Source organism: Ciconia boyciana, chromosome 6 (assembly GCF_034638445.1).
Source record: "Ciconia boyciana chromosome 6, ASM3463844v1, whole genome shotgun sequence".
Taxonomy (NCBI): domain Eukaryota; kingdom Metazoa; phylum Chordata; class Aves; order Ciconiiformes; family Ciconiidae; genus Ciconia; species Ciconia boyciana.
The window spans coordinates 42,395,458-42,411,108 of record NC_132939.1 but is presented as its reverse complement, the minus strand read 5'-3'; the positions used below and the strand labels follow the sequence as shown (position 1 = coordinate 42,411,108).

The following is a 15,651-nucleotide window of genomic DNA, read 5'->3' as shown; positions in this document are numbered from 1 at the left end:
TGCCCAAACCAATGTGGACTACTGCATCCTAAAATGCAAATGTGCGGGGGCCTAAGTAGACACAAATAAGAATCCCTGCAATGCCCTCAATGCCAACATCAGTGACAAGAGCAGGCCTTTCTATGGGAAGGTGTAGTACGTTCTGCTGGACAGGTTTGATCTTTCACAGGCATAGTTTTAGGAGCTTACAACTAGGTGTTCAATTGAAAATATCTATTTTTGTGTGCCAAGTGCAACACATAAAAATGGCTACTTGCGAGAAATTAAACACATAAAAACATGGAAAATTACTTTCACTTTCAGGACTATAAGCTTGGGTTTATAATAAACAAAACCAAGTATGTTTTTGTTTTTTGATAGACCAATGCAACATTGTATCCTTGAAAATTTGAATTGTTTCCTACCTTCTAATATACATTTTGATAACTATTATTTATGTTTAGAATAATATCTAGGCCTTTTTCTTCAAAGGGAGGATCATATTCTGTCTTTGATTTTGCTTGAGTACATAATTTGTAAAGGATGAAAAACCCATCTTGATCATTACTGTTTCAGACATGTAAACATAAAAATTAAAAAAAACCCAAACCAATAACAACAACCAAACCAAACCAAACACCCCCCCCTCCCCGCCCCCAACCCAAAAAGAGACACACCAAACTTAGCAGGACAGTCTTTCAATGAGATTATTTAAAGTCCGAACTTTTCATTCTCAGAGTTAGCAGAGGGCTTTTTATTTCCAGAATTGTCTATTGACACAATACTTCATATAAATAAACCTGGAAATTCTAAACCACAACAGAAATACATTTTTGTGTAAACTATTGGTTGTTTTGAATACTGAAACACTGTGTACAGTCTTTCAATTTAAATCTCACCCATAAGTGACCTTCTTTGAGACTGTACAGAGGAAATCTGAGAGCCTCTACAGGTCTGTTACATATTAAGCCTCTACTCAAACTCTGGCTTAGTTTTATTAATTTTCAATAAAACTAACACTGCTTTTCATACTGTGGACTATGAAGCATTTGCTGATAGCCTGAAGAAAGCTGACCAGTCCCATACTGTTAGCGCCTCCTTCTTCCCACTTCCTAAACTACATACAGTAAGAGGAGGGGGAAAAAATAAAGGAAAAAAAAAAAATACTTTCATCTAATGTTATTTTTTTGAAAGCAAACAACAAAGTGGTTTTATCAATGGGCTAGGAGACAGCTTCTATAGCAAAGAAGGTGTCCTCCATAATGGTGATTGGGAGAAGCAATTCCTGTTCTCTCCTGTAGGCCTCTCTTGAAATGTGAGTAGGACTTCTGAACTCTAAACACAGACACACACCTATCACAGATTTTTCTTCTCCTTAAAGTGTGCATTAAAGGCAGATAATCCACCACCGCTGTGCTAGAAAAACCATGAATGAAGTCATAAAGATTTTCATCTTTATGTTGAGCAGAAGATACAATTGAAGGGAAGAACTGAATAACAAAAACTAAGTGCAAAGCAAGCCAATGATACACACTTTAAATCACTATCTATAACATGTAGCAAAGAATTTGCAATTCATTAAATCAAACCTGAATTCAATCAGACACTGTCAAAGATGTATAGTCTTACAATAATGCAAAATGGTACATCTAAATAGTATTCTCCTTAAAATGGAAAAAATATGAAAGAAGAAAACAATTCATTGGCTAAGTGCCGGGCATAACTAATGAATAGAATTCAGCATCGATTTGCATCTTATGTGACCTTATTAAATGTCCCCCAAAGAAAATGTGACACAATGTAATTACACACAACTAACTCACTTCTGGAAATGTTATCATTTGTTTCCATATTCCCTTTTTTATTTTCTGTACAGGTAGAAATTCTAATACAGTGACATTTTAGCAGCAACTAATGGAAACAACCACTTTTAATCAACTTTTGAGATAATATACTTCAGAACAGAGAGTATGCTCTACAAGCCTGACTTATTTATTTCAACAATATTTGTACTCCCTTAAATGTTATGTGCTTTAAAGTCTGTGTAAAGGTGCTTGCACTTTCCAAGTAAAATCCAGGGGATACAGAACTGCATCTGGGGCTCCAGCAGTGGGGAAGGTTGAACACACAGCTTCCATGTCAATATTTAATTTTTATATTTATTTAGACCTCACAGTTGCAAAAAAAAGTATGAAAAAGTGACTAGCAGATAGCTGATATGATGAAATAACTCAGAATTAAAAGCAGCCTTAAACAACAGCATTCACATGAATCTCAACTGTCCATGCTCCATTTAAGGGTTCTCTGTATGCAGACTCCAACATTACCCTTTGCCAGCTCCTGTGGAAAAAGAGGGCACATAGTGCTGCCCTTCGCTTCTATTGCAGAGGAGCACAAAGGATGTTTAAAGACTATTTCTAGTGCTTTTTGTTTTCCTAAGACCTGAAATGAGGAATATAGTCATCTTTGAAACTGTCATCAAGGTTTTCAAGAAAGTGAAGAAAAATATCACTGTTAACTTGCACAGCATGCCCATGAAAGATACTTTTCCCCATTTTTATTTATTTATATAAAATCAACACCCTTTCCCTTTCTTGATGAATGCTGTGATTGAAAAAAAAGAAACAAGGCATTCTGAAACCAGGACACTCATTGCCCTCGCCTATATCTTTACAAACACCATAGAAGGTATAATTCCTTCTGGTGAAACCACACATTAGTTTATGCTGTCTATACTTTTCAAGCCACCTTACTTCAGAGCAAAGTAGGACTAAAGCCCAAATCATAGCTGAATGTAGACTCCATTAAATAGACTTTTGTTGAGGTATCTGAAGAAAAATTGCTCCTTCAGCATCTACAGGCTGCAGAAAGTCCTCCATTTCTTTTAATGACCTATTCCCTCTGTTTGAGTCAATACAGCCCACTGGCTATGGAAATGACAACACTCAGCAGGTGACAACAAAATGGTCAACAAACAGTGCTGAGATATGTCATTTTCTTCAAATACTTTCTCGGAATTAAATGACACACTATGGTATGCTGTATCCTGCTTCAGATCAAATATTTCTTTATTAAATGAAACTGCATGCTTTTATATGTAGTTGCCATATAAAATACAGGTTTAAGTGTACTGCTTCAGGCTCCGATTGCAAAACAATTTGCTGTTTCCCACCCCTCCCCCAGTCTTCTTTTAGCATGTAACCCCTTGGGCAGCAACTACTAGGATGCTGTACCTTTGCCATAACTCCAGATTGAAAGCCCTGCCCTTATGGAGTCAATGTGACACACTTCCTGTGACTGGGACAAATTGGAGTATGCAAATCAGCACCTTTCGAGTCTCCTGAACCCAGGAAATCCTCTTGCTATGTGTTCCAGCTAATGGACCTGAGATGTCCCTTGTAACAGTGCTGTCTGTGCAACTCCTTTAACCTTTTCTGATTGTCATCTAGTTTTGTTCCTAGCCCTTTTTTGAAACGTGCAGTGTATCAGGCTAACCCCTGCTATAATTTAAACCGGTGTAAAACCAGAGCCATATCATAGCATTCAGTGGCATTTACACGTTTAAAGTGCAAAATAGCATCCAGCAGTGAATAGAGGCCCACAACATTAACATTTCTATGCGAGAGGTTTTTCTGCGTCCTTTCAGCTTCAAATGCTTATCATTACTCTGAATCACTTACACCAGTATAAAATGCATAACTAGATTTATAAAGTTCTAAATAAATTAACATCAGGTATAAGAGTTTACTCTTTTATCACAAGAGGATGATCTGAGAAGACTATCAATCTACAAAGTACTTGAGGAGAGACTGGTGATCAACCCTGAACAGATTCCTATGTAGATTATATATTTAGCTGCAGAAAGATGAAATAGCATCTATCCTTAAATCATAAAGAGGAAACTGCTACTGGAGACGCCTTATCCCTGGAAAGGCACACTGCAAAGCAAGATACTAATCTTTTCTTACCAGATTCCTATGGCTCTTTTCACAACATATCAGCATTTACACTGTTTTCCTGTCTTTAAATTGTGTTTGGGTGAGGTGTTTGAGCAGTTAATAACTGGACATTTCATGTCACCCCAAATTACTGTTTCCAAGTAGATTGTGTGTCTTTTTATCTTTTTCTCAACATAACACTTAGTATCCTGACATTCCCCTGCCTGGTTCAATTTTTTTTTAAGATTTTGTTCCTAATTTAATGTTCTTAAAATAATCCAGATTATTTTCTTTGGTTCTGTCCACTTAGAAATTGGGGTTTTTTTAGAAGGTTGTACTCCCCTCTGTGTATATACTACCATCTCTTATATCATAAATCCATCATTTTTGTTCAGTTTATACTAAGGCATTACAGCATCCAATTTATTACTGTTATCTCACTGTTTCTGAATGACTAATTTGAACTTTATACAACTGTCAGCTTTTCTAGATAAAACATGGTTGCATACTGAATGCTTTTGGTTTTGGATATAGATGTAGATTAAGTAAGTGTCTATTTTTCTCCCTTATTGTGTTCAATTTCTGGACTGCACTTTGGTGAGAGCAATTGGTGCTCCCTTTGGTTTTGTACCTGAATGCTCTGGATGCCACTTAATCTCAGGAAAAAACCTGATAAAAATAGGCTGTGCATGACAATGAGAAGGTTCAGATTCAAAATTTAAGTATACAAAGTAGACTACATGTGTGCCTTATAGAAATCATTCCCTCATAGAGGTTTATACGGTCTCCAAACCTTCAGTTCTGACTTGTTATGTACTCACTCTGTCTCGTTGCATTATGAACAGGTCTTCACTGCCAAGAGAAAGTTTAGGATCACGTTGCTGCATGGTTTGATCTGTAACAACTATTTCCTCTTAATTCTTCTCTTAACTTCCACTTTATTTTTGGCTACTGATGCATAACTTAACCTCTACTTCATCCCAAAAATCTTTACTTTCAGACAGCACAGATCTATGCTCTCCAACATATCCTAAGTTTTGTCAGCTTTTTCACATTTTCCTCTTTTTGCCTGCCTTTGACACATGCTAACAGAGATCAGCTGGCAGTCTACCCTTTTAACCCAATACAGACTGCAAGAAGCTGAACGGTCTTCTTCGTCCTCACAAAGTGTACCACTGACATCATCATTAGCAACTGCCCTTCACAAATCTCCAAGCCAGTAGAAGTCTTTTCTGCTAACACCTTTTACAGCCTGGAAAAATCCTCCATCAGCACTACCATCTGCTGCTTCCCCACCTTTAGTCTCGTGTCACTATTTCTGTGTTGACTAGTGTTATACAGAGATAACCTCATTATGTAATACTCAGAGCGACTGAAAATAGCAAATGAAAATCTAAATCTTCTCCCTAATATTTTATAGCACTCCAACACTTTCCTGTCTATTTTCCCACTTTTTTCATTTTCTTGTCAGATGGGGCTCCCTGTAATAATTCAAATTTTGGAAGAAACAAGACTTCTGCTCAGCTATAGCCTAGCCAGCAACAGAACTACCTCAAAACTTAATGTCAACTTGTACTTGTTTTTCTACTGCTTATATCTAATTAAAACACTCCAAAGTTTTACAATACTCAAACATTTGTTGGGGAAGACAGATTTTAGAAATATGTATTTTCTTGTTCAGTTATGATTATCCCTTGTTCAATTATGATTATCCATACTGTTTGGCTGATTTTAATTCCTAACAGTGTGCTTACAAGGCAAAGTATTAGTACTTGTTTTCACTACAGGAGAAACTTCTGTTTCTCCACGACACTGTTAATTGTGTGCAACTCTTGTACCTTCATCCACAATTGTTCATTACTGCAAAAATGTAAATAACTTTCTCTGTTCGCTAATCTCTACTTTGCCTTAACAAAAAAGATTCACAGGTTTTGCACAATCTGAACTGGTTGCATGCTGAACATGCATATTTACAATGTATGGAAAACCTTACCTGCATGCTCTCCAGCAAGACATTTTTAGAAAAAATGAATAGTGTCATTGTCTTATTACATTCTAATCTAGTTATTATAGGTAAATAGCAACATCTTTCAAACATGCCTAATATTGTAGTGAAAATGTATAGTGAATTCTTTCCACTTTTTGTCTACGCCAAGCTTAATGGAATACCATTGTCCTACAAAGAGTGCCAACAGTGTTTCAAAAGTAATAACTGAAATGGAGGACAAGACCCATTTGGACAACAGAGAAAAACCTCTGATATGAAAGTTTCCTTCAAATTGGATATTTGTTTCTACACCTTCTGTATTTGATAACACTCATTTATAAACTGGATGATAAAACTGCATTAACTTGAGGAGAATGTGGAAACATTTTCCCAATAACAACTTCAAATTTTTCTGGTTGAATATGGGAAAAAGTCTTTTGTTTTGTTTTGTAACTATTGAGACAATAAGAATATTTGTTAGCATTCAGTTGATCATTCATGTGACCATGAGTACTTCTGAGAGTATCACATGTATAATTCAATCTGTTATTTGCAGCTATTACACAGCTCAGACACTGGGATAGGATCAGCTTCTACAACACAATTATAGACACAGCTTTCTTTTAGTTTAGGAGTGCAGGTGGATGGGGTAGTAGCTACCTCCAAACAGAAGACTAACTGTTAGAGTGCTCACTTGGAGTGAAGAGACTGTTATTAATTTTCCTTTTTCCTGAGGAAACTTAAGCTTATCTGACATGCTCCAGAAAATAACCTGGTGACCCAGATATAGTCTAAGCTACTCTATATGGTAGTGGCATCACCTGGAATGATTCACTAGAAACCAGAGATGTTGCATTCATCCTGCACATTTACCTCACAATTAATAAGGGACCCAGTCTGAAGAACAGTAATATACTGTGTTGACATACAGGATATATTGGTACAGTTTCATGTTACTCCCATTATTACACTGCTGGATGCATTAATAAAATAAAAGTAATTTTTAAAAAATAACATAAAACTATGAGAATGAGGGACATCTTTCAGTTGTTCACAATGCTAGCAATTCATCAGGCTTCTTATGTCCATAGGCTGTGGGTGGCTTGTTTGTTTGTTGACTTTAAATACAGAAAAGCTGAAATAACATCAATGGGTCAAATAACCTGCAGCTTCTCTATAGGATGGAGGTAAAGACACAATTAAATCTCCATGAAGTTCCATCCACAAGCTGAGGCTTCCAGTGGAGTGAAAAGGATGTGAAATACGTTTATGAAATATCAGATTGCCTTTCATTCATGGAAAGCCTGGGACCACTGCATGGAGTAATACCAAATTGCAGCATTTGAGCCATATACAGCTTCCGAGTAGTTCAAATTTCGCTCCCATTCTAGGACTACATTACATGATCAAGTCTGTGCTGATGCAGAGGCTGCTAGGAAGTAAACAGGGGCTTACAGCCCTTGTACATACTACAGATTACTTTGCTGGGTCATCTTAGATACAACTGCACATCCACTACAGGTATCCTCTCTGAATTGTGAACCACTCCATCCAAGCTAAGTGGTTTGTATCTTGTGGCTCTTGACTCAATGATGATAAAGAATACAGCCTATAGGGTCAGAATGTTTGTGCTGAGACTGTCTTTTCTTTGATCTTAATAGGAACCAGATTTTTTCCCCTCGTAATTGCAATATCAGATTCAACAAAGACCTTTGTTCATCACAAAATACTTTCTTAATGGGAGAAAAAGATACAATATAAAGTAAAAGGGAAATGCGAGTCTCTCAAAATTTCCAAGATAATGTTCAACAAGGCTTAGGAAAAGTTTCTAGGAATGTAGGTGGGCCCTTTTATGGCACAGATGGAGAATTCAGTGATTGTCATCCACTTGTAAATCATGGGTGCACAACAAAACTAGCCATGGGACTGAATTGTTCATGAGATTGGGTGTTTGAGCTTTGGTATGTTTGGTCTGTTTTTGTATGTTTGAGTTTTGGGTGGTTGGGTGTTTGAGCTTTTTGCCCTGTAGTTCAATTCTATCAATTCTATCAAAAGTATGTAATGGGCAATAACTTTAGGGACATAGCAGAAATGAAATGGGATCTTTCATCTACTTTGAATTTAGGTTTGGTTTGCGTTTTGTTTTGTTTGCTTGGGGTTTTTTTGAAACATGGTAGAAATCTCCATCATAATGGTTATTCATGGCAGTGCTTACCATTGACCAAGCCTACCAAAAAAAAAAAGAAAGAGAAAAAAAGAGACATCTTTCTTGCGTTGACACTTCAGTATCTCTCCGATTTAAGGATTTCTTCACACAAAATTACGTAGAGGTAGGACAGTATAGACAATTTAAGACAACTAGTCTCTAAGTTATTGTGTGCAGTAATATAATGTTATATGAAAGTGTTACAGTTTCTTAACAGTTGAATAGGCACTGCTGAAGCAAAGAATGCAATTATGAAAGTTATCACTCTTGTATGCAGGAATACAAAATGTGTACCACTCACTACAGTTCAGATACACAGTTCTATTATTATTACTAATACCATCTTTCTATCCTATTCTGACTTTAAAACTATTCCATTGTGTTTAATTCCAAATATTTATTCTTTAAGAAGGCACTGGTATTTTTAAAGGAAGAAATATGTATTTTTTTAAATAATAAATTTTATTTGAAAATACTGTACATTTTACTTTTAATTGTTTTACAGTTCAAATTGTAAGGTGTGTTCTTTTTTGTTCAAGAATTTTAAAAGCAACTCATTTAAATATGCAAAATTATCTTGAGTTGTTCATACGTGAACTTAAAAGCCATGCAACACAGGAAAATTAAGTAATTATGCCTCCAAGTTATTTACTGCAATTAAGCTCATTTATCATATGCAAATTAGTGCAAACTGGTCTCATTAGTTACTAAATTACTCAATATGAGCTGAACAATGTAGCACTCCAGTTTGTAATGAAAAATCCCTGTAGAGGCAAGCAGTATCAATTAAGCTAATTTGCATATGCAAATATATTCACTAACTTTCCCTTTTCTCTATATTTAGTTCTACATTTCCTGATCATTTCTGATTATATGAAGAATATGGGGTTACTGACCCTTTTCCACACCTTCTCAATAGCAATGAAGTTACAGAAAAAATCCAGGGGCCCTGAAAATAAATATAAACTTCTTGCTAATGTTTACAACCAGTTTCAGCCAAATTTTTGAATAGCAGGTACCATAAGTAATATTTTTTTACTCGATTTATTTAATAAACAAATATAAAATATATATACAGAAATATAAAACTGAAGATGTCTTTACTGAAGTCTATTCTCATAGACTTCACTAACATCACTTTTCAGAAGAAGAATGCAGAAGATAATTTCTTGACAAGATAATAAAAAATCTTGTCAAAAATTAATTAAAGTATTGCCATTATCTATTTTTCTCCTCTATTACAAGCATTTCTACTTTTCATCATTCAGGTGATTTCACTTGGAAAACATTTAAAAGATCTTTTCCCCAGATGTGAATATTCTGATATAATAGCATTTGGACATTCCTGTTGTGTGGTGTCTTTTTTTCCACAAGCACACAGTGGATAGTGTCTTTGGCTTCAGACCTACTGTGGGAATCTCTTCAGCATGATATACAGCAATTGGCTGTGGCTTGGAAATTTTTTGACATGACCAACTGACACCACTTGCTTATAGAATCAAGATGTAAAATATCACAAGATGAGCCTCCATTTCTGTTTTTACATCACTATAAATAAACTATCTCCACTTTTTTTAAACATACTGTATTATGCTTCTCATGTGTCTGTCAATAAATTTTGAAGTATCAAAATATTAGAAGGATTAGAGAGGCTCCTTAATTTCTGAGCTTACACTTAACCCGGTCTTCAAAATATTAATAGCAAAAGGGATTAAACAAACTAATAATTCAACTTCCTCACATAGCAGACTCTGAAATCAAACACAGGTATTCCCAAGGTATAATCAAGGTTGTTTATTTCACTTGCAAACAATACTTATCAAAATACTGCTTTGAAAATCATTTCTAGGAGCAGCAGACTAAATGAGAAATTGTTAGAACTGTATTCCACCACAGATTCTGTCTGATTGTTGTTTTAAAAATAATTTTGTCTTCTGGAGATTATCTTTCTACCTATAAGACCACAAGGCAGTACTTTGAAGTTCGTTCAGATCTGTTAAAAGTGGTGCATTTGAATGCATGACCTAGACTTTCCTTCCTAGTGTTGATTACTCTGCTAAAATAAGACAAGATTTTAACATATCATGATAAACTTGCCACCATTATTAATTCATTTTGTCCTTTATCCATCATCAACAGTCTATTCTCTTTTAAATGTCAGAGTGGAACTTTCTATTATCAATTGAGAGATTAATGAGAGTAATGTGGTAAAAGCACCACCCTCTCTGAAAAGGCCACACCTCAACAGATATTCAATACGATGCTGATGGTAATTTTGACTGAAAATCCTCAGTTAAAGGTACAAGTGCAATACAATTTTTTTACTAGTACTGTGATAAAGTTATATCCTGAAAACACCTTAATTTATCACATATAAGTACAAAAAATAAAAAACAAAAGGGGAATCTAGCTTAAATAAGTAATACAATCCTAATTGTTTTAATATGCAATAAGTGAAAAACTCAAATGTCAAGTAGTTTTCAAAGTTGCCCTCCTAGGTTTTTTCATTTTCATTCATAGTCATACCTAATGTATGTCATACCTATGAGTACCTAATACTTAAGGAGTGTATATAGATCAGTCTCAATGAGGTTTTATCTAGATATTTGTTATAATTCATATTGTAAAAAACATACCTTTAGTATATACAGTACATGTTTACATACTCAAAACAACACATTGACAAATTACATAAACTGAAATATCACAAAACTGCTATTTATTCATTTTTTCTACACTCATGAGACAGCATAACAGTGTTTCTGTCTAATATGCTGTAGATACTGTAGCTACTGGTGTAGATATCTTTGATACTGTAAATAAAACACAAGTATTTGCTTACACAATCAAAAACTTGACCTAGACCTCTGTCAAGGGTGTACAACTCAGTAAATCACTTCATTCATGATTTTTGTTCCAACGAGAAATTCATTCTACTAGTTAATTTCATGTTTTCCTAAAATTATCTTTGTTGCTATTCTGCATTTAGTTACTTTATAAAGATGTGAAATATCTGACATTATCCATAGTGCTTTTGAATGCCACAGCTGAGTTAGTACAGAGAGATAGCTCTCAATCATTTCAAATTAAGTGGAATATTTCTCATGATAATATCCTAATTTACCTCTTTCGTACCTCTCAAAAGATAATACACCAAGCAATATATTTGCATTGAGAAGCTGCGTACATTGCTAAATAAGAGCAGTTATTCAGTGCCGCGCTTAGAAAAGACTACATGGTTTTTATTTCTGTAGTGCTAGGTTTTTGCGTTGCTGACAAAACACATCACATTTTGTTCTTAACTGCTTCTGCTCCATGTTTGATTACTGCAACCTAAGAAAGGTTGTAGTAACCCTGACAAAACAAAGCATGCATAAGAATGTTTCCATCAGGTCATTGTTTTTCAGTTTAATCTTCCTGGAATATAACGACTTGTACAGTGTGACTAAATTCTTTGACAAATACCAGATTAGTTTTTATCTCATAGCTAAGGAGACCCTAAGAGGCATGCTGCTGTTCGTTTTTTTTTCTTTGCAGATTGTTGCAAATTTGTGATATATAATTCTGACAACTGGGATATCAGGGAGGAAAGCAGTGCTCATAAACCACAGCAGGGGAAAAAAACCCCTAAATCTATACGTGACACATAAGGCAAATCAAATCACCAACACAAAATACTGTTTTGTGTACACATACACACAAATACATAAAGGCATTCTGTGAGTAAACACCTACTGCACAGTCTAAACAACAAAATATTGTGATTCATCTAAATAATACTTGCCCTCCCTCTCATTAACATTCTCCCAATCAAGGGCTTTCTAAAAAGAAGGAAATATAAGTTAAAAAAAAATATATATCTCATTAATATAAGTGCTGACAACAATACTATTCAAATTATTGGCAGAAATATGACTAGCTAGTTATTTTGATTTTTCTTGGAAAAGCCATTTTTTTACCTGTAAAATATGACTTCCCAAATGTGATTCAAATACTTCAATGGCAAGGGCACTGGGACTTCTCCTGCGCTGGGCACCTATAACTGAATAAAAAACAGTTATGTTGCAAGGTCTGCACATTCATTTCTAATGCACCCCTGATCATACCATTTGACATCAACTATTTAAATATGTTTTGCATTTCATACACCAGTGTTAATTTCAAATTTGCCTTGCATATAGTAAATAAAATTGGTACGTAATTTTCACTGACTCAAATTTGAAGGATAAAAGAATAGTTTTTTAAAAAAAATCTATTTAAATGTCCAAGAACTCTGGAAATGAATCATTTATTCAAATATATCCCAAGTCCCTGCAGAAGGTTTTTTTAACATGCTGATGACAGCATGCAGAATTTAGTGAAAAACACTATTGAAAAAGGGGCTACACATAATGTAAATGTTTTGAAATGTGGGGATAAGAACTAAATATTACTCAGGAATTAGGAAGATATGAGAGATTTATCTGAACATGTTGTTTATCTTATTTGAAACTGAAATGAGGTAAATACAACATTAAAAAGTCAACATTTGCAAACACTTCTGAGATATCAAAGTTATTGCTAACCATAGGGAAGTATTGTAGTATCCCAGATATCCATGTTAGATGCTGGAATAGGTACTTGAAAATTCAGCTTCTACATTTAAATTATATAGTTTTAAAGTACAAAGTGAGTAATAGGCAGTTATGTTTCAAATGCAGCAATGACTACAAAAAAGGCTGAGAAATCATAAAACTAATATTTCATTAAACTCTCTATGCCAGGAGCACAAAGCCAGCAATCGAGTCTGAGTATAACCAAATGTAGGCATCTACTGCAAGCTGAGGTTTCTTAGGTCTAGGCTGTCTTTGCCACATGACCAGAGAAAGCTAGAGCATGGAGAAGAGGGCACAGGGCTGCAGGAACCTTCCCTTCCTTTCCAGTCTTAGTGCCAAAGCCAGGCATATCCATAGCAGAGAGAAGAGGTGAAGTTCATTCTGCACCCTTTTAAAGTGTGTACAAAAGCATTTACACCCAAAGACCCTGATGGCCTAATGCCTCTGGAACCATCACAGCACAAGTGCATCTTTACATATTGCTCTCTCTACAACACACGATAAGAAAAACGAAATACCAAGGATCCACTAAAACAAGCAGAATGGATGACTGCCATTACTGAACAGGCTAATTTAACACCAATGAAAACAAAATACAGAGCAACAATTCCGTAGCCTTCTATGATACTGGCTGCCAAACATGATATCAGTAAGAAAAGATAAATGCCAAGTAATGATAGTCATATTGACCTAAAAATGTAATATCATTCCTTATTAATGCTTCATATAATTTCCTTTCAGGAAATTCTAAGCTATTTATACTGGGCAAACAGGTGGCTTCATTGCTAATAGATTCAGGCAATAGCTCATAATTACAAATGGTGACTGCTGTAGAGCCAGTATTTTCTAAGTCCTCCTCTTTCCTCTGAAGGTATTCAAGGACATAGATGCTAACAACTTAAGAGAAAAGCCTTCTTCAAGACTTCTGCTTTACACTGCAACTAAAGTTGGTAATAGACCAACTGCTGTACTTTTTTTTTTTTTTTTTAACTTCAGTTAGTACACTGACTGACCAGACATGTCAGCATAATATTATTCTTTTAGAAGTCTTAGGTACTTAGTCAGTCTTTTATGTTTCTATATCAGCCTTCTGATTCTAAATCATTTTACTTCTCTTTGCATTGTCTCATCTTTTCTATAGCTGTAGTGATGCCTACTATAAACAGCAATGCTTATTTAATGAAAAAAAAAAAAAAGAGCATATTAAATTTTCTAGCAACTTAGACTCCTTTAACTTTCCTTTTTGCAGACTTAAAGATGATCCTTCTTTGTCCTTACTCTGCCTCCAGATACATTATCAAGCGTTTGCTTAAACTGGAGTTGTACCTGTATTTCTGAGGGAAACTTTAGCTTTAGTTGTGGGACTAAACAAAATATATAGCACTGTAAAGATTATCCGTATTCCCATTATGATTGCTATCAGTTAGCACTGTGCTTTGTATGGTCATTTCATTTCTAATCTACCAGAAACAAAAAGGAAATTCACAGTTTTGGCCTGCTAGGCATTGCTTCATAGTAGTCTCCATAAGAGCACTGCAAAAAGCAAAAAACCCCCCAAAACCACAAAACCTCCCCGAAACCCTTTAGGTCCTTTCATTCTTCCATCGAGACTGTGTTATATTTTCCACACACGGTCTGAACACATCACCATTTGGAACTTGCCTTCTGATTAATTTTCTCTTTCCTGCCCCATATCCTTCCTTTACAATCCCCTAGCATTTTAAAGTGTATCCATTACATATTGAATATTGCTTCCGGTTCTATGATGTTAATTGTTAATTGCCGATTTTTTAGCATGTGAGTGTCATAACTTGAATAAAGTGCATGAAGACAGTGTAACACTTTTTAAAACAGTATCTTTAAATTTAAATGATATTTACAGGTAAGTCGTCAGTTTGTCATACTTGGAACACTCTCAGTTCTATAGCTCAAATGAAAACACTTCAAGGTCAGTTAGTTAACTAGAAAACATGAGAGGGCCAGATTTTAGCTTTAAAATTTGTCAATTAAATCCCCTATCGATGCCTGCATCCTAGTGGCTGGTATACACATAGACAAATATCTTGTAGTACTTTCAGGCCACTCAGTTCATCGACATTTTTATAGCAGTAGAACTCTTTGATTTATGTGTCTTGTACTTACTCAGGTGATGTGGGGTTGTAATGACAGTTCCTAATTTTACAGCCAGCATAAATAGGTTACACAGAAAACCATTATGCTTCTGGTAGCCATACTGCAACTCTTTTTTGGTAACTGAATAGATGTTAAATATGCACTTTCTGTTTTTTATTAATTTCCTTAACAATCATTCTTCACATTTTGAGGAATGAGACAAGAATATTGAGATAAATCTAGAATAAGGGAAACAAACTTATTTTATTTGATCTTCTGACTTCATTGCCTCATTATTTTACTTACTTGAGCTTTCAAGATTTCTTGATACCTATCTGCATCAGAAGAAACATACCATTTTGGGTATACAAATGCATAGCACATTGATATCTTTCAAAAACATGGCAATCTCACAGTCCAATCACAGCACAAAGCCTCTTATTTGTACTGATGGATTGTTGGCAGGACAATAGATGAAAGGAAGACATAGACTGAAACAGTTGGATTAAAAAGCAGGCCATGACATTATTTTATTCTAAAATTTCAAAATGTAAACTATAAATACTGAACTGGCTTCCATCACACAAGCTACAGCCAGTCACCTCTAAATCCCTCACCCCATGGATGGAACCATCAGCAGCCACAGCTCGGCTGCTCACAGAAATCTTGGAAAGCAAGGGATTTAGGATTTATCTCACAACATCTGTAAATCAAAGTAGCTCAACAACCTTCACAGACCTAAAGCTCTGGATGCACATCTTTTTTAAAAATATGAATTCTGTTTTAAATGCAGACTCCTTACAGAAACAAAGTACTGCATGCATGAAATAAACT

General features: G+C 35.1%; 1 protein-coding gene across 6 annotated transcripts in view; it reads right to left on the bottom strand.

The window, feature by feature from the left end:
- Window positions 1–15,651, bottom strand: part of NPAS3 (neuronal PAS domain protein 3) — a 625,969-nt gene that overhangs the window by 299,011 nt on the left and 311,307 nt on the right. For all 6 annotated transcript variants that reach the window (XM_072865785.1, XM_072865787.1, XM_072865786.1 and 3 more), the window contains one exon: window positions 12,070–12,152. In XM_072865785.1, the coding sequence (XP_072721886.1) occupies window positions 12,070–12,152 (83 nt within the window). The remainder of the gene's footprint in view (window positions 1–12,069; window positions 12,153–15,651) is intronic.